This window comes from Dicentrarchus labrax, unplaced genomic scaffold (genome assembly GCF_905237075.1).
Source record: "Dicentrarchus labrax unplaced genomic scaffold, dlabrax2021, whole genome shotgun sequence".
Lineage (NCBI taxonomy): Eukaryota > Metazoa > Chordata > Actinopteri > Moronidae > Dicentrarchus > Dicentrarchus labrax.
In genome coordinates, this window is record NW_026136710.1 from 16,372,714 (window position 1) to 16,396,254 (window position 23,541).

General features: G+C 39.4%; 1 protein-coding gene across 1 annotated transcript in view; it reads left to right on the forward strand.

Annotated features, from left to right (window-relative positions):
* Positions 1-18,698, forward strand: part of LOC127370703 (ephrin type-A receptor 5) — a 63,345-nt gene extending 44,647 nt beyond the window's left edge. Inside the window, exons 12-19 of the mRNA XM_051412986.1 lie at positions 143-328; positions 1,146-1,207; positions 4,562-4,629; positions 4,731-4,872; positions 6,310-6,459; positions 10,387-10,580; positions 11,948-12,112; positions 12,940-18,698. Of these exons, the coding sequence (XP_051268946.1) occupies positions 143-328; positions 1,146-1,207; positions 4,562-4,629; positions 4,731-4,872; positions 6,310-6,459; positions 10,387-10,580; positions 11,948-12,112; positions 12,940-13,051 (1,079 nt within the window). The 3' untranslated portion in view covers positions 13,052-18,698. The remainder of the gene's footprint in view (positions 1-142; positions 329-1,145; positions 1,208-4,561; positions 4,630-4,730; positions 4,873-6,309; positions 6,460-10,386; positions 10,581-11,947; positions 12,113-12,939) is intronic.
* Positions 18,699-23,541: the final 4,843 nt, after the last annotated feature.

Below are 23,541 nucleotides of genomic sequence, written 5' to 3' on the forward strand. Positions count from 1 at the left end.
CTAATCAGTATGAAAACACTACAGTGTGAACTTTTAGATTTAGATCACTGTTAAGGTTTGTTTCACCATATGACAAGACTTTTGCAGATTAGTGTGGGCTGAAATGTTGAGGCCACAGTCATGCTCTATGTCTTTTCCTCAGGGGAGTTTGGCGAGGTGTGCAGCGGACCACTGAGGCTGCCTGGGAAGAGAGAGATCCAGGTTGCCATAAAGACCTTGAAAGCAGGCTACACAGAGCAGCAGAGACGCGACTTCCTGTGGGAGGCATCAATCATGGGCCAGTTTAACCATCCAAACATCATCCACCTGGAGGGCGTGGTCACAAAGAGTGAGTCATTGTCTGTTTCTAGTCAGATTTAACAAACGTTTTTTTTTTGCCATTTATAACGCATGTATGTCACAATGCAGATTATTCAGGCTACTCATAGGGCAGTTGTACTGTCTTGATGTTTGGGAATCTCAAGCTCGACTTGTCAGGTTAAAGTTTGCTTGTCAAACTCGGCTGTGATTTCTTCAGTCGATAAGCTGTACTTTGTCAAGGTTTTTTTAACATCTGTCACGCTCAAGTGTTCTTCATCAGTCAGGTTCAGATGTGCTTTGACAGCTTCAACTGTGGTTTATCCAGGCTCTACTTTTGAAATCCCCTTTTTCTGATTTGAACATTCGTGCCATTGATTTCATCAAGTGTTAGAGTAACAACAAAATTACTAGTAAAATATTTCAGAAAGCTCCAGTAGTGTGTGTCTAGGAAGGGTAAAGACAGCATCACGGCAGTCAGGTTCATTATTCTTATATGTAATTCTATTTTATTTTTTTTACTTGGTTACACACACACTGTAATTATTACTCTTCATCTCCATATTCATTTGTTGTGATATTTACAGGTAAACAAGTCAAATCCAAACATAGCATTTTATATATATATATATGTATGTCTTGCAATGGGAACTTTGACATGATGCGGTTATATGGAAAAACTGAAGTTACAGCTGAGATGAGGGATGTTGAGCTAACTCTTGATGTAGTAGCACAGTTTATACTGATAAAAAAACTTACTATGTCGGAAAAGTTGAGTCCTGGAAAGACCAAAGTACAAATTCTGTAATATTCATGGTTGTTGAATGTTTTCATGTTTTGCTTTTCAGGCAAGCCAGTGATGATCATCACTGAATACATGGAGAATGGATCACTGGACACTTTCCTCAAGGTATATCAGACAGGATGCTTAAGAGTGGGGTCATGGGGAATCTAGAGAAAAGGAAGTGAAGGATTGGAAGAGAGAAAGGATGAAAATCATAGGAATTAGACAGTAGATAAAGAGGTGGAAATATACAACAATGGGGAGTAAAAAAAAGGGAAGAGGGAAAGATGGGAGAGAAGAGAGATAAGGAAAAACCACCACTGATTCTCAAGAATCAATCAAAAGGAATTGTTTTAGTGGCATATTTGGGGTATATTAAATGTGAGCTCTCAGACCTAGATCAGTGTTCTGTACTGATAGAAGTGGCAAACGGGCAAGGCTGGAGAGCGACTCCTTGCTAATATTGCATATTGTGGGGACAATTATCACAGAGGTGGCAAAACAATTAATCTTCTGGAAAGGAAAATACATTTATGAGAGCTGTTTGTCATAGAGATACACCACTGTGGGCAAAGAGGATCAGGTGGGGTGAAATGAGAATGTGCCCACCAAAGCTATCATTATTCTGATTCAATACATCATCATTCTACACATTCAAGCAGAAGTTAACTAAGGAAGAAAAAATCTTAGCCGAGGCAGGCGTTACACTCTTTCAAGGGGAAAGAAGAGTTAATTGTGTGTTCAGGTTGACATAAGTATTATTTCTCAGTACATAAGATAAAGCATTTAGGAGAGCAACAATAAATAATACTGAAAGGGATCCCACTTCTAAGTGTATCAAAGAAATCTGAGCACTCAGGGCTGGAATCATGTCTGCACTGTCTAGACAATTTGGACTTTGCTGAGCAGAGAAGGTGAACTATAATGAAGAGGCAGGGTGGCAAATCTCTGAAGTAAATGATCCCTCTCCAGAGCACTTCAGTCTACTCGCTGGTTACAATGGCAAGATGCTCAGTTGGCGGACAAGGCCTAAATCCTGCAAAAAAATTGTAAACTTCTGCAGCAGATGGCTAATGGAGAGATGAGAAAAATAAGGTCATACAGGTGCAAGATGGTACAGTAATGGCGTATTTCAGAACAGAAATTATGGAAATGTGTGAAAGGTGAGAATAACATGGTGGTGTTTGGAGGGATAGGTGTGCTTGAAAGGCAAGGCAGACTGGAAAAGACCTGTACCTGAAGAATATGTTCTCACCCTGACTGTGTAAAATGGGAGGATGCTGTGAAACAAAAGACAGAAAAGGAAAGGTTGAAGAGATGTGCTACGGGGCTGTGGTCACTAGAAACTGCTGACGTGACAGCTCTGTGTGCCTTTGGGAATAATCCTGGATGCAAAGGGGAGGCAGAGGAGCTGGGGAAACAGCAGGCAGAGTAGCACAGAAAACCCTGTGAAGTAATTACATGGATGGCTGGTGTACTGAGGCCGGTATAAATGACACGGCCATGAGAGAAGCAGGGGCTGAACTGGCTCCTGGATTAAGTGTTACAGCTATGGGCATTGCACTATAAGGCTCATAACTCACATCTCTGGCTTAACATCTCATTTTGCATGTAAGTGCGATGTTCTGCTGTAGATGGACAGTTTACATTTGGATTGGGAGGAGCTGAGGCTTAAGCTAACAGTGAGAGCTGTCATTTGGTGAAAACTAAGAGGAACCCTAGTGAAAGTGTTTTCCATGGGAGGGAAAGAGCAGTTCTAGTACTATAATTTACTTTTTTCAAGTACTGTATGAAAGCTAACACCTTCTCCTTTAGCATTAAGCAGTCAGGCAAATTTCTCTTTTCTTTTGTAGCTGTTAATACACTACAAGAAAAATTGTACACATAGTTTCTGGGACTGTTGGCTCCGATCTTGTCACCAGACAGGACATTAATATTAAACAATTTTGCAGATACTGGAATCTGTTCAATGGTAATATCTCAGAGCAATCAGTGCTTAAAATTATTACAATATTTGTGCAATGCAACAACAGCAAAGCAAGATCATGGTTAAGGCAAATACACTTTTATTTAAGTTATGGTAAGGATCATGCAACTAAAACACTTGAGGGGAATTGCTAGTGATGGGGTCAGTGTTTGGACTGGAATTAAAGGGTACCTCCACAGTTCCTCACATTTAAAGGTCTTGCGGTATACAACTGCATATGTGAAAAAAGTTTTATAAAGCCTTTTGTGACCAGAGGAGGTCTAATAAATTGTCTCAAATGAGGTCACTTTTATAAGTCTGTGAGCTCTTTCAGGGAGCTTCCCCTTGACCAACATGCAATAGTAGAGAGAAACACATTCTGTCCTTGGCAAAAGTTCTTTGCCTCGGTTATTGAAAGACCTAATTATTAATATTGGGGTATGGAAATTTGAAGGTCCCACAAGATAAGGCTGAGTCATAGCATGAAAGAAAAAGTGGCCGTGACTTGCTCAAGGAAGACACGGCTCAGCTGGTGTCTGTACCAGAGACTGATTTCATAAAACATGGTGTGACTCTGGGCAACAGGGCAGCAATGAGCTCTGGACAGGATTAGAGGAATCTGTAATCTTGGTTCTGGTCTGCTCACAAAGCAGGAGAGTTAAGAACACGTGGGAAGAATGACCTGATGTACAAAAGGGCACTGGTGATACGAGACATTGAGAACAATGACTTTAGATTGCTATTATCATTGCTACCATAGAGATAATTTTATATTTCCGGGAATTAGTGTATATGAGAGTAGCCTGCAAAAATGTGTACCCTCAGATTATTCCACTGACATAAAACATGTGAGATAAATTAGAACATGAAGAGTTGTTTTTTTGTCACTACACTGTAAGTTACAGTAAATGGCTTTGTGGCTATCAATGGCAGTATGGCTTTCTTGGCTGAAGGCAACTTTTAGGCAGCAGAATTCTTATCATTTTGCAGAGGTCATCCATGTGCTCTCTCTTTTGCCTTTCTATATTGACCCAGTTTTGCAGGCTACACTGCAAAAACTACAGAATAAAACCCATCAGCATTGAACCACATTGTTTCACTGCTTTTTCCCAGACAGGTTTTAATGTCAAACCACACAGGGACTCCATTATCCTTACAGACAGAACTAGTGCATATATAATACAGAATTACAATGCAGTGTAGACACTATGGAGAAGAGCTGCACCGACATTATGCTACTTAACTGAAAGTGCAAATACATGTACGTACTGTAGGTCATCCTGGGTCAGCAAAGTTCATTTTGGGGGATGCTGGCAGACAGTTAACTTCATGAATGATTTATTTTTAGTGGATTTGCAATATTTCTGATTTTAAACATTTGTCACGTGATATTATCCGTCCCATTTTTATCTTCCACTCTCCCCTGAATGCTCTCTATTCACTGTTTGATGGTTTGATTAAGAATATCTTCTAACAAGAATGTCTTTTCCCCGTTTGTCCCTTCTTTTCTTCAGAAAAATGATGGTCAGTTTACCGTAATCCAGCTGGTTGGTATGCTGCGTGGCATTGCGTCTGGCATGAGGTGCGCATAATGTATTATGAGTCCACACAAACACACAATGAATTACTGAGCACATCATTAGGACCCAGGTTTAATCCTCTCCTTTGTGTTGACAAATTCAGATACCTCTCCGACATGGGCTATGTCCACCGTGATCTTGCAGCTCGTAACATCCTGGTCAACAGCAACCTTGTTTGTAAAGTGTCTGATTTTGGCCTGTCCCGGGTCCTGGAAGATGACCCGGAGGCTGCGTACACCACGCGGGTAAGACTGTGCATGTTTGTGTGTGTGTGTGATACGGCTGCAACTAATTATTTTCCCTGTCAATTATCTGTAGATTATCTTTTCAGTTAATAAAGTCTACAAGGCTGATCACTATTTCACAGAGCCTTGTTTTTTCTGACTACAGTCCAGGTCCAAAAATATATTTTTGATCATTTTCAGTGACGTAAAAACATTAGCAAATCCTCCCCTATAAAATAAAATGAAAATATTTGGCAGTTTTGCTTAATAAAGGACTGAAACAATTAATCAATTGTCAGTTTTCTACCAATCAACTAATAGATGAATTAACTTATTGTATTAGCAGTAGTGTGAGAGCGGAAAAGGAATGATAAACTAGAGGGTACACTGTTGTGTCTTTGAGTACATTTATATTTAATCTGGTGTGTATCTCTGTGTGTGCACACCAATTTTGGTATATCAAATTTTGGATTAAGTGGGAAAACTCTTACACAAGAGCCTCGCTCACACCGAATACACGCAAACTTGCATTCATACGCACACACACACAAACACACGCACACACACACACACACACACACACACACACACACACACACACACACACACAGACGGCAGCAGCGGGTTTTAAATTGAGCTGTGTGTCCCAGGCTGAGTGGCGTCCTGTCAGCCAGAGACGGGCTGCTTCCTGCAGAAGGAGGGCCAATTAGTACTCAGCTCGGTCTCCGCAACACTCAATTAGCACTGAGTCTTGCTGCCTTAGCGCCAAATATCCTGTCATTCACCTCTCACTGCCAGGCTACATTTCTTCTTGCGCTCCCTCTCTCTCTTTCTCTCTGGCTTGTCTGGCTCTCTTTCCTTGACAGAGCAGTGAGAATAACATAATTCACACCCTTCAAATAATCAGACCCTGAGATATCCCGCTGCTGTGTTCATCAATACTGCATCAAGCTAATTTCACTACTCATCAGCCGAAAACACATTTTCCTCTGGAACTCAGCAGTCATCCTGTGAACTTTTCTATCTTTGCAATGAAAGCGCGATAATGAAGATGAGGAAAACAAGTAGAGGAATCTCAGGGCCCCCAACAGTTAGGACAGGGAATTTGTAAAAGAAAGTGAAACTTGGTATCATGAATGTGTTCCTAAATTGGTATTCATTAGTGAAATTGTGAGTTGGACCACATGTGGCAGAAGTGTTTCAATTAAGGTCTGTTCTTGGTTTCCATCTTTGTGTAGGAAAAAAAAACCCATTTGAATGACTGCAGCTGTATTCATACGCCAGAAGGTCATTTGTACAAGTGTGGTGCCGAGCTGTTGTGGATGTAAACATATCACAGTTATTTCTATCAAGCACCGCTACAGATTAAAAGTTGTAGTTATGTTTCCTAAACCTAGTTTCCTTTAAATCCACAGAGGTATTTGCTTTGTTGGTAAATGTTCTTACAATTTGTCACAGGGCGGGAAGATTCCTATTCGCTGGACGGCTCCAGAGGCGATTGCATACAGGAAGTTTACCTCTGCCAGCGATGTGTGGAGTTACGGAATTGTCATGTGGGAGGTGATGTCATATGGAGAGAGGCCGTACTGGGAGATGTCCAATCAAGATGTAAGTGTGATGTGACATTGTTATGGAAATACGTGCATTGTGTGCATTTTGTATTTTCATTATGTATTTTGTTGATCTGAATTTGTCTCGATTTGAACTGTTCACCCCACAATGCAACCTCCAAGTGGAATTATTTTTTCACCCAGGGGGCGGTGCATTCAAAGAAGGCAGGATTGTACAACGACCATTAAATAGCTTTAGACAACTGAGACAACGATCTCAGCGTGAGGCCCATCTTGTAGCTGTTCTGTAGCAACAATGCAACTCAGTTTTATTTATGTAGCAACCTTTCACACAAATATACAGCCCCAAGTGCTTCACAGAGCAAGATTATAAGAGGCAAAAACTAAATACAATAATAAGCAACAATGAATAGAATTTTGCAAGGCATGATCTTCTTCAGATTTCATTTTTTTCTCAGTAAAGAACACAGTATAGTAAAGAAAATTAACAACTTGCCATTTAGAGTGGGGTTATGTGCCGGATTATTTCTTGGCTGCAACCAGTAAAGTCCTGGAATCTGGTTGCCTGGCAACTGCAAAGAGCCATGAAGTAGTCCAGCATGTAACCCCCTGAAAAATAGGAAATTGTTGTTTTTTCTCTTTAGCACTCAAGAAACAAAAAAGATACATATATATCATATTAATTAGTGACTCTTTAATGTTTTTGCTACAGTACCCTAATCGACTGTTAGCTGTAGCTCTGTATTATCAGAGCGGTATCGATATTTTCATGTAACTCTTCACCTGAAATCAAGTAATTTACATTTTTTCCCCAAATGTCAAACTTTTGCTTTAAGGACCTTGGAAAGTTCAGCTGAGCAGCTGAAACAGCAGTTTCTATTTCCAAGGTCAAGAATGAATTTTGAACCTCAGCTAGGACACTCTTTCTCTGTCTTGGGGTTTAGACGCAACATGGGGTTGCTTCATATGTTAACACAGGTCATGATAGATTTTGGATAACAGGTATATTTATAATTTTTTATATTTTTTTGAATGTACACACATTAACAGCATTACACATACGTTTCATCTGTCATTGCAGTTTGCATGCAAAGAATTTACTTCAATTGGAGTAGAAAATGTTAACACACGGCCGACTGCATTGTGCTTTGGGAACCTGTGACTTTTGTATAATAAAGACAGCAATGAAGCCATCAAGGGAGAAAAAGACATGTAGGTGAGACATCAGGAGGCTGAATGTGGGTTGAATTAGGGAGGGCTGTGTGGGAACCCATTATTATAAATCTATTACTGCAACGTGTGGACAATGAGAATGAAAAGCTTTAATGGAAACACAGAGAGACATTGTGTGGTATAGAGAAAGGTGTGCGTAAGCAAAAGAGAGAAACAGGTATATACTGGAGGTGCAGTGCTAAGCAGAAAAATGTGGGAGGGAAAATAGTGGGTTGTACACTCACTTAGGCTATCTATCACCCAGCAAGGCTTTTAGATCACATATAAACAACATTCATTTCACTTTATATTCCAATTACAACAGTATTCACAGTACTTTTGAAGATATTTGGCCAAATGCAAAATTGTAAAACTTGTAAATGAGTGGCTGTGGAGTTGTGTACTAGTGGTAGCTCTACTCAGCAAGTACCCACATGACTTGCGTGTGTCTGTTCATCAGAGGGGGAGACCAAGAAAAGTGAGTCAGAGGGAGATGGAGAGAGAAGAGGGTAGCACCTAGATTAAAGTGCGGTCTGGAGTTCATTTTAATGAGGAGAAGTGCAATCTTGTCACATAGAGATGAGTGAGACTGTAGCATTCGATTCAGACACCACACACATGCACTCATTTCCCACCCACAGACACGCACACACAGGCAACATATGCACGCACAGCCCTCCAGTGACCTCTTCATCCCCTGCTTCAGACCCCTCCCTCCTCCTTTTGGTTATTAGGCTGTCTGTCTCAGAGAAGTCTAGAGAGAGGGAAGAGAGGATAGGAGAGGAGGGTGAGAGGAGAAGACGTTTGATGTTTAATTGAAAGCGTTATGCTGGATTTTCTCTGATCTGCGCAAGAAAGTGCAGGCTCTCACACTCTCTTTCTCTAAGCTTCTCTCCTTCTGTTTCCCATTTCTACCCCTTTCGTGCTCACTACTGTCTCTCGTCCCCTCCTTTGTCTTTCAAAAATGCAATCTTTGTCTGTATTCTTTCTCGCCTCTCGTCCGTGTTTCCTTTCTTTCTCCCACCTCGGCCTCTCATTTTCATCCTCTGATCTTTCATCCCTGCCAGTCAGCTATGTGTAGTTCTTCTCCCTCTCAGAGCGCCGCGAGTATTTGATGCTGCGCTTCTCTCTTGTGTTTTGGTCTGTGCGTACGTGCACTTTCATGCATGCATGTGTATTGGAGCGCTATCACGTCTGTCTTTTGTGTGAATTTGACACAAGTAAAGGCTGTCATGAACTTGACAAATCAATTCCCTCCAGTGTCTTGCACTGGCAGAACTAGGCTGAGAACTCCAGCCTGCTTGCCACTGCAGGGTTTAGCATAGAGAGAGCTGGATTTATTTATTATTCATCTAACTCGACCACCCCACCCCACCCAGAAAAAAAATCTCTGATTCAGTGCTGCATCTTTTTTACTTGCGGAAATGATTAACTGGGTTATGTAGCGTGTAAAATAAACAATGTTGATCCTCGGGTTCGTTTTTGCCTGCTAACTTCATGGAGGTTTGAGTGTAGAGTCAGAGCGCATGAGCATCCCTGGAGGAAATATCAGTATTTGGGATCTTGACTGGAAGTAACATTACTTTGGCTGAAGTTTGTTGAGGTCCTGCTGTGAGAGAGATATTACACGTTGAGGCGTCTAACAAGTTGGAAATGATTCATCGTCTTCTTTAGACTATGTTGGTGTTTTTCACTGTCGCTATCTATCTCTGTAAAGGTTATAAAAGTGATGGAACAGATTCCCAATCTTGTGGGGTTTATGTTGCATCTTCATATTACCACTTTGTCTTAAAGTACACATAATCAGCAGATCGGTCAGAGTTGCTCACTGCTCGGATGAAACTGTGTCACAAAATCTCTTGAGCAAACTTTAAAACTGATCATTGTATTTTAAACATTAATCAAGATTCAGTGGCATCATGGCTTACCATAGGCCATGTCTAAGAGGGTGAGAAATTGTTTTGCCCCCAATCCATCAAACTGTTAAATGCTCAGGATGAGTCAGCTGATGATCAATCATACATATAATATGGCTGGGTTATATTTATAATTTCTTATACACATTGTTTATATTATATTATACCTGTACTGTGCAATCAATCTGTATACAAAAATGAGTATAGTGTACATACGTCTATTTTCTATTTATATTATGTCTTGCATTTATGCATCTATTTGTGTGTTGTGTTGTATCTTGGTCTGTAACAAGGATTTCCCCAGTGTGGGATCATTAAAATCTTATTTTATTCTTTAGCAACTGGCAACTGGTGGTGGTCTCTGATATACATTATTTTATGTGAGCTTCTGTAGCATATACATTTAATATATGTTTTGCATTTATTTGTATTTAAGTTTTATGTGTTGTGTATTTTATTTTGGGTTTATGTTCAAGTCTGTTTTTAACTGGCTGCAAAGAAAAATTAGTTGAAGTTGAAGTGATCAGAGGGGAGGACTGAGACTTACATGGCGGAGGGGGTTTCTCTGTTCTGCTGGTCCCCACTCTGCTAACCTTAAACCTTTTGTTCAGCCAGTGTCAATTGGGTGTTTCTCTCTCTCTCTCTCTCTCTCTCTCTCTCTCTCTCTCTCTCTCTCTCTCTCTCTCTCTCTCTCTCTCTCTCTCTCTCTCTCTCTTCACTCCATCCAATTTCTGTTCCCAACCTTAAAATCTCTGTAATGGTGTATTGTACAACTTCATGACTTTTTAAAAAACAAACCTCTATCTGTCTCTCCCCAACCCCCTGTCTGTCTGCAGGTAATAAAGGCAGTAGAGGAAAGCTACAGGTTGCCCGGTCCTATGGACTGTCCTGAGGCTCTGTACCACCTTATGATGGACTGTTGGCAACGAGAACGCAGCAACCGGCCCAAGTTTGATGAGATTGTCTGTCTACTAGACAAACTCATTCGAAACCCTAGCTCATTAAAAAAACTGGTCAACTCCTCACACAGGTATGAATTCACACAATATATTTGGAATATGATATATTTTCTTTGAAATGACAACAATTGCTCAGATATACGTGGCTATTGTTTGTCATTGTCATTGTTCTATTTCGAAGAAAAACGACATGTATATGGTTTTATTTTGAAGAAAAAAATGTATGTGTTTTTTTATGATTTTAAGAAAATCTTTGTTTAAACTACTGATTTAAAAAAAAAAAAAGGGGATGGGGGGATTAAAGCAGTGGATTGTCAACTGTTACACCTGATATATGAGTAAGATATGAATATCTTTCAATTTTAGCCTTTTTTTATTTTTTACAGTTACCAATTCGGTAAAAAGATATACATGAGCTTTTACCAACACTTTTTTAATCTTGAAAATGCATTGTGTTTTAATTGACCTATTCATTCATAAGAGAATTAAATCCCGCACTGCAAGCTAATAGACTCATCATCGTTTGGATGAAATGTAAATAGAGTCTCTATTGAAGTCTTGTGTAGCTGTATAATTAAATGAGGATGGACACAGTCACTAACTGCTGCATGCCGACAAAGACGAGGAGAGAAATAAATTAAAATAGCTTGATTTTCTTAAAACTTTGCATTAGTGTGAATTGTATTCAGTGGGGCATCTTTTGATTATCGCAACATTTGAACATTCAATTAGTATTTCCCCACTATGTGTATGCATTGCATTAGCATATAATGGCATGAAATGGCTATAAGTGCTCTGAAGCAGACATTTAGTCAGACAACCTCATTACCTTACTGTCTTTGCAGACATAATGAAATAATCTGAGGTGTTTTGTCCTCCTTTCTCCTTTCCATGTACGCACTCGGAAACACACACAGGAACACAGCTATAAATGAATCAATTTCATGATTGCCAATCTAACAGCCCTTGCTATATCATATGACTGTTAGCCAGATTAAAGGGACGCCAACAGGGCCAGTCCTTGATCCACAGGACACTCCTGTTCTTGCTACAGTGTGGAGAATATTGTTACGTAGCATGAACAATTCTGTTTGATAGCATGGAAAGCTCTATTTAGTAGCGTGAAGAGTGATCTGAATGGCAGTCAGAGAGAGTGGGCATCCTTAGCTTTGTGTGACAGTGCATAACTAGCATTTCAAAACCTCAATAGTAACTGTCAGGACTTGAGTTTCAGAATGTAGTTGATTGCACAGTGAATCCCACACCTTAATATTTATGATAATGATGTGAAACAGGACTGGTGCTGATTATGTTTTTTTATGTACTTCTGCTACATCCTGACAATGGATACTGTCTGAAATGGTACATGCATAATCTTGTTCTTTCATTTGATTACTGTCTTATTCTTTCTTTTACTGTATCATCAACTGTTTACCAGGGTTTCAAACCTGTTAGTGGAGCATGCCAGTGTAGAAGGGGGCTGCAGCACTCGGAGCCAGACCGTAGGGGAGTGGCTCGACTCCATCAAGATGGGTCGTTACACTGAGCTTTTTATGGAAGGAGGTTACTCTTCACTGGAGACGGTGGCTCAGATGACATCAGAGTAAGACCACTTGCCTACATACAAACATAAACATGTGCTAGGACATCCAGCCATGCAGCTCATTTGCTCAGGTGTAAAGATATCTGTCTCTGGGATTTCTGCTGCCACCCTATTGCAAAGTTATTTACAGATCTTAGCAGTGCAACATTATATTTAAAAAATAAAATTTTAGGGACTATTTCTTCAGTATAATCTGGGGTAGACTGACCCTTTAAAGTTCAAAATTTAGTAAAATTACATGATTCAGACTCAAATGTGGAATGCAGTTCTAATAAAACCCCTAATGAAACCTGCAGTACATACAAAACTGAACTAATTTTTTATTATTACATGTTTTTTCTGGTTAGAGAAGCCATGAACATTGCCACAAAATGCTGTGAAGGTCAAAGCAAAATGAGAAAGCAGGATCTATTACGAGGTTGCAAGCCTGTGAAAAAATTCCAAAAAGCCAGCACCCTTTAGAGAACTGAAAGCTTCTTTAAAGGTAGAGATGGCCACAGAAAGTCAGTATGACCTATGAATGTATAAACCAGGAATACAGAAACAACTATATCAGTATTATAACAATAACATTATAAATTATTTTTTGAATTGCTTTAATCAGGGTATCTACTGTTTAAGAGCTCTTTGTGAGGATATTATATTGATTCTCATACTTCCAACAACACTGTGCTTCAATAAAAATGGCATCAAGAAACATTACAAATAAAACTTAAATAGCAAACAATTATAGTACAGTCAACAAGTCAATCACTTGATTCATAAATGTCTTTATTTGTTAGACTCCTGGATAAATAAGGGCCTGTTCTTTGTGTGCTGTTTTTCAGAGATTTGCGAAGAGTAGGAGTAAACCTGGCTGGACATCAGAAAAAAATCATCACTAGCATTCAGGAGATGAGAGTCCATATGAACAACACCAACTCTACTGTAAACATCTGATGCATATGTACAGGCACACGCACACACACACGCACACATATAAACATACACACAATATATGGACCTAGTATGTGACGAAAAGACTCGGATTTGCTGTTGGACCTAGAGCGGCTAAGCACTTTCTATGGACAAGGAAACCCAGTGTTTATGGATCTAAACTGGGGGGCCCACATTTTTGTGGTTCTTTGTGTGTGCAGTTTGCTTGTGGTGTCATTGGGGATATTTGACATTGCAGCACTAAAACCAAACTGAACTGAACTGAGTGTTGCTACATGAAGGGAATATGATGGTGAGCTTAACTGAACTGGACTCAAGTGAAGACTTTTCATTCTATTTATTCCATTTCTGTGAATCTTGGGGATTCTGATATCTCTGTGCACTGTTTGGATTCTCTCAGATCAAAATGAAACATCGACTGCAGATCTGGCTCTGAGAGCAACCAGCACTTTCTTTGGCTGTATCACAATTATGGGAGTTTCATGCAGTGGGCTCAAACTGAACTTCTTCAGCCTGTCTCAGGTGATCTGAACCCAGTGGATCTGAACAGTACTGACTTTTTTCTCTCGCAATTTTCTCTAGAATTACAGTTCCATGATAATTAATTGAATTGAACGGCATTCTCAGGCAGGGTAAACATGTAATTATGGACCAAGAGCAAAGTCTTCATTCATTTTAGTCTTTGCTATGCCACGCTGATGTGCTTTGGATTTAGTTGATGACCGTTTGGCAAGTCTTCAAGTGACACTACTGCTGTTGTAATCCAGCTGTACTGCTCACGGTCCAGACTCGCATTCAACATCATATACTTCATTATCTTCCAAAGCAATTCAAGACAGGAGTACATATTGCAAGAGTCATTGTTTAGAGAGGCTGCAATTTAAAATACTGCAGTCATTGACAAGGAGACCTTCTGGGTCTCGCTTTTTCCAGAAGAGATGGGTCTTATTGAACCTACAAAAGAAAAGTGTGAAAAGTTAGGCTTTAGGCATTAGGATCCTCTCTATATCTGTATTTCTGGCTGAATGTATAGCACTACACTATTACATAGAACACAGCGCTCAGTTGCAGCATCAACCTGTTATGTTTGATATGTAAATGCTGTCAAATAGGGATAGAATGTGGAAATAGAACCATTCTTGTCCTTAAAACCAGCCTCTGAATGAAGCTGCAGATTGTGTAAGAGATTCAGCTTTCCATCATCTTTGCTTTGAAAATCTGCAGGAATCTCCACTGAGATCTTGATTGGTTCCTACAGAACTGAGCTCAACTCCTAAACCATCCAGTTTCTAATTGATAGTTGCTTCATATAGTGGATACACGAACTTTCAGTTTCCCTGCAACCTTCGTGTAGGTTCTAGCGAAAACATCACACATGCAAATCAGTAACACAGCTTCAATCAGAGTCTATCAGGACTATTTACTGGAACTTTTGCGCAGACACAAATGGATTCTTCACCCATATTCTGATGATCTCATGCAGTTTCTACATCGGACATTCAAATGGAAGTCACACAGGACATTTCACATCATGTTCAAAGGCACTTCCAGTAGGATTTAGCTCGAACATTCAGTCCAGTGGAAATGTCATTCATGGAAAGTTCAGTCGAACCTGATGGAACAGTTGTTTGTGTAAAAATGGAACTGCCATTCAGATACTCCTGGAAAGGATCTCCAAGATCCTAGTGGGACTGTTTACTGATCTTCTAATGGAATTTCTACTAGAATCCCAATGCAGCCTTCACTCAAGAGTACACTCAGATTTTCATGGAGCCTTCAATTAGAACCAACAACCTTCAGGTACGGCAGAAAACCCTCAGTAATCTGTTCAGTCCACCAGTCTACACCACACGTCTGCCACACCACAATAAACCTCACTCGTACAGGACTGCTGAAAATAAGGAGGCAATATTGATCAACTTGATAATCATTTATTTATTTATACTTGTTTAAAAAAAATGAGCAAAAATTATGTAGACGGTTTGTGTTTCATCATAATACTCTCTGTTGGACTACTGAGCAGCTCTGCCTACATGTCTTTCATGTATATAATGTATTATATATTTAAAGCAGGGAGCTTTGTTCTTCTGTCTACCATCATGTGGACAAGTTGGTATTGATCAAGCATCTCAGAGTAGTACACATTAGTAAATAGTGACAAATATTCTAAATCAGCATTCCTGCTACATAGACCTGGGCCAATGTCAGGTGGGGGCAACCAGCACATCTGTCCCCACGTAAGGGTGCCCTAAAGGGTATGCAGAATTATCAGATATTCATGTTATGTTGTTGGTGATTGTGTTTCATTTCAAGTTTTGATGCAAGACCTAGAAATATTTTCAGCGGCCCTAAATGAGACAACAATAAATACTCTGTTGTCTCTAAAAGATGGAGAAGTATGCACAAGGATTAATATGTGAACTTCTAGTATGTAGGTAGATATACAATGATGTCAATGATCAAGCCCTTGTTTAACTTTTTTGGTATGCTCTGTTATACATTGCTACTCAGTGCTTTATTGCTAAAACTTGACCGTTTCACCGTTGTGTTCACTGAAGCAGGAACTGAGTTATGACAGTATATATATCCATCCTCTTTGCAGATGACATGCTAATATTTTTCTTGGTTAAAAACAGTGTACTGCTAGTGCTGTGGCATAAGAGTGGAAACAAAATGAGATTGTAAAGCTAGTTTTATAAGAGGTGGTATCACTTGACTGTATGAAAAGCATAGAAAAGCACATAAGAAGAATGTAAGGTTTTAAAGGGGTATTTCACTTTTTTAGAAAACATGTTTCGCTTTAAAACACTCTGACTTCCATGAGTTCAAGAGGAGTCAAAGTAAAAGACTTCTTTGGTGGTAAAAACCCACCTCACTCATGGCTTTTAAGCTTTTACACCTGCTGTCAAGTTCAAGATCATCCTTCTTGACTGGTTTCATAAAAGAATGTGAGTGGGCAACGGTCACAAGTGTTATGCGTATGTGTATTTAAAAATTAAAATGTTCTACCAGAGTGAAAGTTCACTTGAAAGATAAACATCTGCATAGTCTCTTTAGTCTACATTTATCATTGTGGAGCTTGTACGTTAATATACTATATTGTAGTTTTAATGGTGGGGAACAGTAGCTATTTTGCAATATTAAATGTGTGGTTTTGTACCTTTTTTTAAGCCACAGTGTAAATTTTTTATTCAAGTAGGTCTTATTTATGTCTTCAAAAAAACTCTTTGGCACTAAAACATATATACTGTATGTAGACTATTGTGGCTATGCAGATCTTTAATTTAGCGGGGGAATGCATCAGTGATATGGTGCACCTTTTATATAGACAATATAAGGCATGTACAGTGAAAGTTATCATGCTGGGTGCTTTTAATTCACCATCCAGCATGTATTCAATTAAAACTTCTTCAGCCGTATGAATACCATAGGCGTTTGATGAAGTCTCACAGTGTTTTGATCCTGTCCAAATTTCATGGTATTGGCTTTTTACAACCACCCTTCTCAACTTAATTTTCAACTTAAAGCCTATGCCTGGGGCATGAACAATTGGTGAATAGTACACCCTTATAAGTGCCTCTCATCTTTCAAGCACCATTATGTCCTCCCCCTGCCAAAATGCTATGCCCCAATTGTGCCCCAACTTTCTATGTATTTGCTTTTTGCCAACAATATCTACAGGCAATAACAAGAATGTCAGACAATGTGTATGTTGGAACTAATTTAATTTGCACTTTATGAGAAATCTGTTGCCCTTTTGTTTGACTAAAAATGTCTATAGGTGACTGACTTTTTAGTGTCAAAGTTTTCTTAATTATTTACTATGTAATTACTATAATTACTGTGTTCCATTATGCTGATTATATCACTTCATATTCTCAATGCTTCCGCAATTTGACAGTTAAGCACAAAGCATTGGTAATATTTTTAAAAACAAATCAAAGCTATATATATATATGGAAAACTAAAGCATCATTGATGTAGAGCACCATTTTCTTGTGTACGGCACAACGATACACCTTCAGAACGTAAGCACAGGGTTTGACAGAAATCTTATAGGACAACAAGCGGATGATAGGATTTTGTACAAAGGTCAATAGCACTAGCCCTTGATGTCAACAAACTTCAGCCAGACATTTTGTTTTACCATTTTTAGCATTACCACTTTTAAGTACAAAAGTGTAAAAACAGGTATTGATTTGTTCTCAGTGCAAGCAACAATAAAAAATACAGTTTAATGATAGGTCTTGCTGCGCAAATATCTTAATTCATTCAAATGATTTATTCTCAGCACTTTTGCAATGGCATGATTTTATCCTGGCCGTCTCTTATTAAGCAATTCTCATTCAGCAGGAAGAAACAAAGCACAGCAAACCAGCAGAGACTGAGATTTTTGATGTGTTGTTACTCGACAATGACTGTCAGCTGGGACTCCATCAACCATGCAGTGAAGTGTTTATGCAGGAGCCAATTTTTTTGTGTTAAATTAGGTTACATAAAACCTTTGACGTAACATCAGAATCAGCAACAAATTTTTATAAGTTCTTGCATTCCTACACATTGGAGTTTTCAGAATTGGCTCCTTTAAAAAAAAAAAAAAAAAAAAAAAGCACTGCATACATCGTTAGATAGGAGGTCTGATTCTAGCATATGTACAAAAGCAATACCTGATATTAATAGCAAAAAATCATATTTGCATACACAAATGTGTGAGGATATGACAACCGTAAAAGGTTGTACTGGCATCCTAATAGTTTTAAGACACTTCATAATGATGAAAAACATAGTGTTGGTGTCTTTAAAAACCTCAGAAATAAAGCAGAGAAGTGGGCGGGGTTATGTCTGGGCAGTGACAGTCCTAATGACTTCCTTAGACTATATAACTATTTCTGACAAGCTGTTTGAGCATTTCCAATAAGTAGACAGTATGGCATTTCTTTCAGTTGAATCATCAGCTCCAGACAATGAGCAACTGTGCTGATAAAAAGTCAAATGCACAAGGATGTTTGGAATAACCTTAAACTGATTTCACATCGCTAGCTGACATCTTTGTCATGGCAACAGCTAATGAGGTGTGTGGGTAATGTAGTATGTTGTGCTACTGACGAACCACATTGTGGGAAAAGGACTGTTTCTCAGAAGCCACTGTGAGTTGAAACATTTACAACCAGTATATGGGTAAAAAACTCCAGTGTTTGTGTGATGAGTTACATTGAGATTTTTGCTAAAAGTAAACTTCAAATTTGCATATTTGCAGTGGGGAAAATACTTCTCTACCAATGGCTCCGCCCACTTCATAACTGTATAGTTAACTTCTCAGGAAGTGGAAAATAGGTACATTTGTTGGGTTGTGACACATTTGGTCTTAGGGAAAATGTGCAGCTTTCACTCAAAGTGTCAACATACACAAGCAAGTATGCGGTTATTAGGTTTTCCCCAGGTAAAAGACGATCATGTTATCAGTAACTCACATATAAGGTTTTAACAACGGAATAACTGTTTTGTGATTCTTTGAAAGCACAGTAAAAATACTTAGCTATTGATGTGCTATTGATTTGTCTTTGAGACTGTCATGTATTATGTTTGTGTTGATGTTTTTGTAGTGTGTTATCAAATTCTATATTTTTGCAATAAAACATCTTAAAAATCATCTCTTGAAGTAGTTTTCATTGTCCAGTAATGCCAAAGCATGACACACCCCATCTCATTCTTGCTTTACTGTATGTGTATGTCACCAGTACTACCTGGGCTTAGGATGCAGTAAAAGTCTGTGTTCTACTATTCACTATTTCACTATTCACTGAATTTTTAGCCATGCTAGCAACAAGCTCTAGGGATGAATAGTTAAGTTAAGATGACAAACATAGTAAACATAATATCTGCTGAACTTAACCACGTTAGGGCCCTGTGAGCATAATACAGCAGTACAGTAAGTACAATCAGTTGCTAGCGTGACTTGTAGTTTACTAGTCCTGTTTACAGATGTCCTCAGTGACAAAGCCATGCATTTTTTGGGTTTACCTTAGAGAAAGTGGGGGAAAAAACTTACCTTGCCAATTTTAGCAGTGATGAATAGAGCATGTTTCAATTAGCAATGTTTTATGGATGCAGCTGTGTGCATTGTAGCTTCATACTGTTATTGCTATCTTCACCAGTTAATAGACCAAACCACAGGCAGTGAACTTTATTGTAATGTACTTTGTTAGGATGTGTGATCTGTTTTTGTCTGTTTATATCTCTTGTTGGTTTCTATGTAATGAGCTACTGTATTTTAGCCAAACAATGTAATTGCTGAAAGATGTTTCCCAGCAATGCAATTAGACATGCTTTATTGGTTGAGATACCAATTGTCAGGGTAACAAGGGAGCCGGTTTGCATTTTTTTCTCTTTGTCTAGATGGAGACTGGGAGGGGAGGGATAGATGGATAAATGAACACAGGCAGCTTTTGATCTAGGAAGCAAATCAAATATTGCCCAAGTACAGAAAGTTACCCCAAATAACACGGTTCCCATCTATGTTGTGAGACATTTGGTGTTGTTGTTGTCAATGGTGCATCAAGGCTGAAAACAGAATCCAGTAGAATACAGTTCATCACCAGGTTATAGTGATAATGAGGTGTAAGGTTCTGTAATATGCATGATGTTTTAAAACCTGATGATGCAAGACCTGGCAATGGTGTGTCTGTCAGATGCATTAGCTGCTGATGTCAGCAGCTTGTGTGTTTCTGTGATCCCTCTCTTACAAAAGAGACAAACATGTGAAAGCCTTGCTAACAATTAGTGTATTATACAAGACTAGTATATCTGATTTTATTTTCTAAATCATATGCACAATGTAGTGAATGGTCTTTATGGAGGACTTCTTATTTCTTCTTTCAATATAAAATTATTTGCTTAATCTCCTTTGCAATACATTAAAAAGAAACTAATTTACACTTCTTTTTGTGATTTTTGCAATAACCTTGAATCACGTGCGAAGGTAATGCACAGTTCTTACGGTGCTACAGTAGTTTATATGTAAATATCAGCACCAAATGGTGTGTGCGTGTGCGTGTGCGTGTGCGTGTGTGTGTGTGTGTGTGTTATGATGTCAAATCAAACCTAGCTGATCTCTTGGGGAATCCACTGCCTGCATGGCTCAAGGTGATTACTCCACTCACACACACATTAAGTGTATGAAGGTGAAATTAGCCATCAATGTGGCTATTACAAAAACCTCTGTATCAGCGACTTGAAGAAAAAGAGCTGCAGGGTGTGTGTGCATCTCTGTGTGTGTGTGTGTGTGTGTGCATGTATGTGCGTGTTAGGATTGCACAGGGGCCATATTCCCACTGGTGCTGACTGGGATGGTTCTTGGATGGATGGATGGACTGGTCTCTAGCTTTGGGCAAGCCTGGCTGTCTCTCTGTATGTATGCATGTCTTCACGTAACCTGCCTGCCTGCCTGCTCGTCTGCCTCTCTGTTTTGACCAGCTCCATCTGCGCAACTGCTACATGCCTGTACATCTTCATATGTGCATGACATTTAATTTGTGACTCTATTAGGTCTTCCTGTCTGGGTTTCTGTTTGCCTTTACATCTCTGTCCCAGATCTGCGTTGCTAACTGTCTGGCTGTCTATTAGACCGTCATTGTGTCAGTCTAAAGTCAGGTATCCCAGGGCACGATAAAGTAATTTTCCATTGAAAAGGTGTCAGTGGTCGAGGCGTCCCGAGGGTCATTTGAAAATCATTGCAGGGATGCCTCTTTAATCATTATGAATGACCTTCAGCAGAACCTTAGCTGTCAGTTTAGGCGTGACTGTGTGGGTGTCTATGAATTTGTGGATTTCTGTGTAAGTATGTCAGAATGTTGGCATGTCTGTGGGTAAATGAATGCATTTTTCTGTACTTTATGTGTTTGTACTGTATGTGCTTCTACATCTGTCTGTGTGTCTCAGTTTGACGTTCGATTTGTTTTGGCTGCTTATCACATTTGATGCAATTTGCTTGTCTAAATAAAAACGTTATCGTAAGAGTCCTGCAGGAAAGTGGTGCAGAAAGTACTTTGTAGTCAAAAGCGGGTGCTGGTGCAGATTTTACAGTGGGCTGGGTGTTTAAAACGGCAGTGCTCTTTTGATGCAAGCTTGACCTAGCCTTTTAAAAATGCAGAAACTTGAAGGGAAATTATAAGCCTTGTGAGGTTATGGTCACCTCACATTTATATTGGTTTTTCAAGGAAGGACTCATTCTCCGAGCTGTATTAATTGTATATTGATTATATATATATAATAAAAAATAAAAAAGAGTTCTAGTTGGGCAGTTGATATTGTCTTTGATATAAAGTACAATGACCCCTTGCAATTACTTATAGGAAAACTTATTTTCCACATATGTCCAGGTCATGGCCTCCTAGTTGACAATGTAATTTTTTAAAAATCACTTCTCATCCAGATGCAAGCTCAAGGTGCATGTGGCCAGATAAAGCTGCTCGCCTTCATGTAGCAGCCACCCTCAACACCCATTAAACTGTTACAGGAGGTCTGACCCAGACCAAATAAGCTGCTGGTAAATAGCCTTATCCATTTTGCTACTGATCCGAGAAGCCTGCCATGAGAGGGCTGTGTGATGTCAAGTGGCTGGCAAGGACGCACATTTAGACACACACACACACTCACAGAGAAACCTTGACAGCGGTAGCAGTCTGGCAGGTCTTTGTGTAGTGCTGGAGATAACTCAACACACACACTGGCGCTCTCTTTCTCTCTCCCCCTCTCCCCCTCCCTCCCTCTCTCTGTCTCTCTCTCTCTCTCTCTCACCCACAGTATCTGTCTCCTTCGTACAACGGCAGCCAGAGGGACGTATTTGTCACTTGCCCAGATGTTTTTCCAAGGTCCTTTATTCGAAGCAGTCAATCATATGAGCAGAAATGTCCCTAATGTGAGGTCCCTTTTGTGCAATGGCTCCGTGTGTGTGTTCAAGTTTGTGTATGTGCAGCCATGCATGTGTGTGTGGAAGGTCAGTCAAGGTGAGATGAACGTGCAGTTAACCTGAGACACGGGGAGGTAATATATTTATAACAACCACAATACCTCGCACACACTGCACACACGCACATACAGTTGCTATTTCTCTGGTCTAATGAGGTCTGTCAACTCTGGCACACACACACACATACACACAGATTTTAACTGACTTGGCTGGGCACACACTCTTTGTTCCTATTTTCTCCTTAAGAACTAAATCAAGCATCTGTATCCGATGCAATTTCATTCACGATGCTCTTGAATGCTCACAAACCCATTTCCATTTTAAGTGATGAAATCATTTGCAATGACTATGAAAATGTGATGCAAAGAAAAATATGTCATAATTATTGCTAATATGTCAGATCTGTAAAATAAATACATTAACTCTGGCTATCTTATAGTCAGACCAATAGCTGAAAATGTAATATACATGATTATTTTTCTTCTTATCATCAAATCTGCAAATGTTATGTCAACCAAGAACATAAACCTTTCCTAATTTTCTTTAAAACAGGGTTTTTGCCACCTTTTGTAGTCCTTGACCTCATTTTTTGGTCCAAAATATGTAGTATGGAAACAGCTTTAAAACATGTAATGAAAATGGATGAGACTTGAATCTTAAAAATCTCCAGCCGCGTATTTTGCATATGCAGATGCTTGTAATGCAAATATCACAGCTGGTGTTACAGCAGCATTAACTTCACCTGATGAACAAACAAAAGGTAAAAGAGACGTAAACGTTCCATGAGATAAAGCCATACGGCCATGACAACCCCTGTAGGCACTAAAGGATCGTGTAAGAGAAGTGCTAACAAAGAGCAGCAAAAACTAAGGATAAAGGCGGAATGGATTTTAAGAGTTTCACGTCAAACCTTGCATGGTGTGCACTGCCACATTTGGAGGTTGTTAGCCCCCCTCAACCTTGCTCCATAATGAAGAGGTGCTGCCTGCCCACTGAGCTGTCTGGTCTGATAATTATTTTGACATTACCCACTGAGAGCTGGAAGGGAATTATCCTCCACAGCGTCTGCTTGCCATACATTCTCCATAATCAGCCTCACCATGCATGGGTTAATGTGTGCATGCACTGTGCGTGAGTACAAAATGTGTGTGTATGTGGAGCATGTTACAAATGGACTCACTTTACTTTTTGCTGTTATGAAGGTGCATGATTCAATTCAATTCTTGGTGAACTGGCCGAGTGGGTGTAGTGGCTGGGTAACGTACAATAAATAAAAGGCAATGCAGATGAAACAGCAATATTAGTACTGCAGTATGGGATTGTTGGTCTTATATTGGATACAGGATCTTCTGTTTCAGCTTTTGGTGAGAAGAATGCAATAAAACACCTACAGATAACTGGGCTGGAGGCTTCATTAGAGGTGTTTTTGCTCTACTTTTGTTCATTACAACACTGCTTGCTTCTAAATGTGAAGCCACATAACATTGTTTATTAACTTTTGATATCCCACACAGTGATGCTTGCA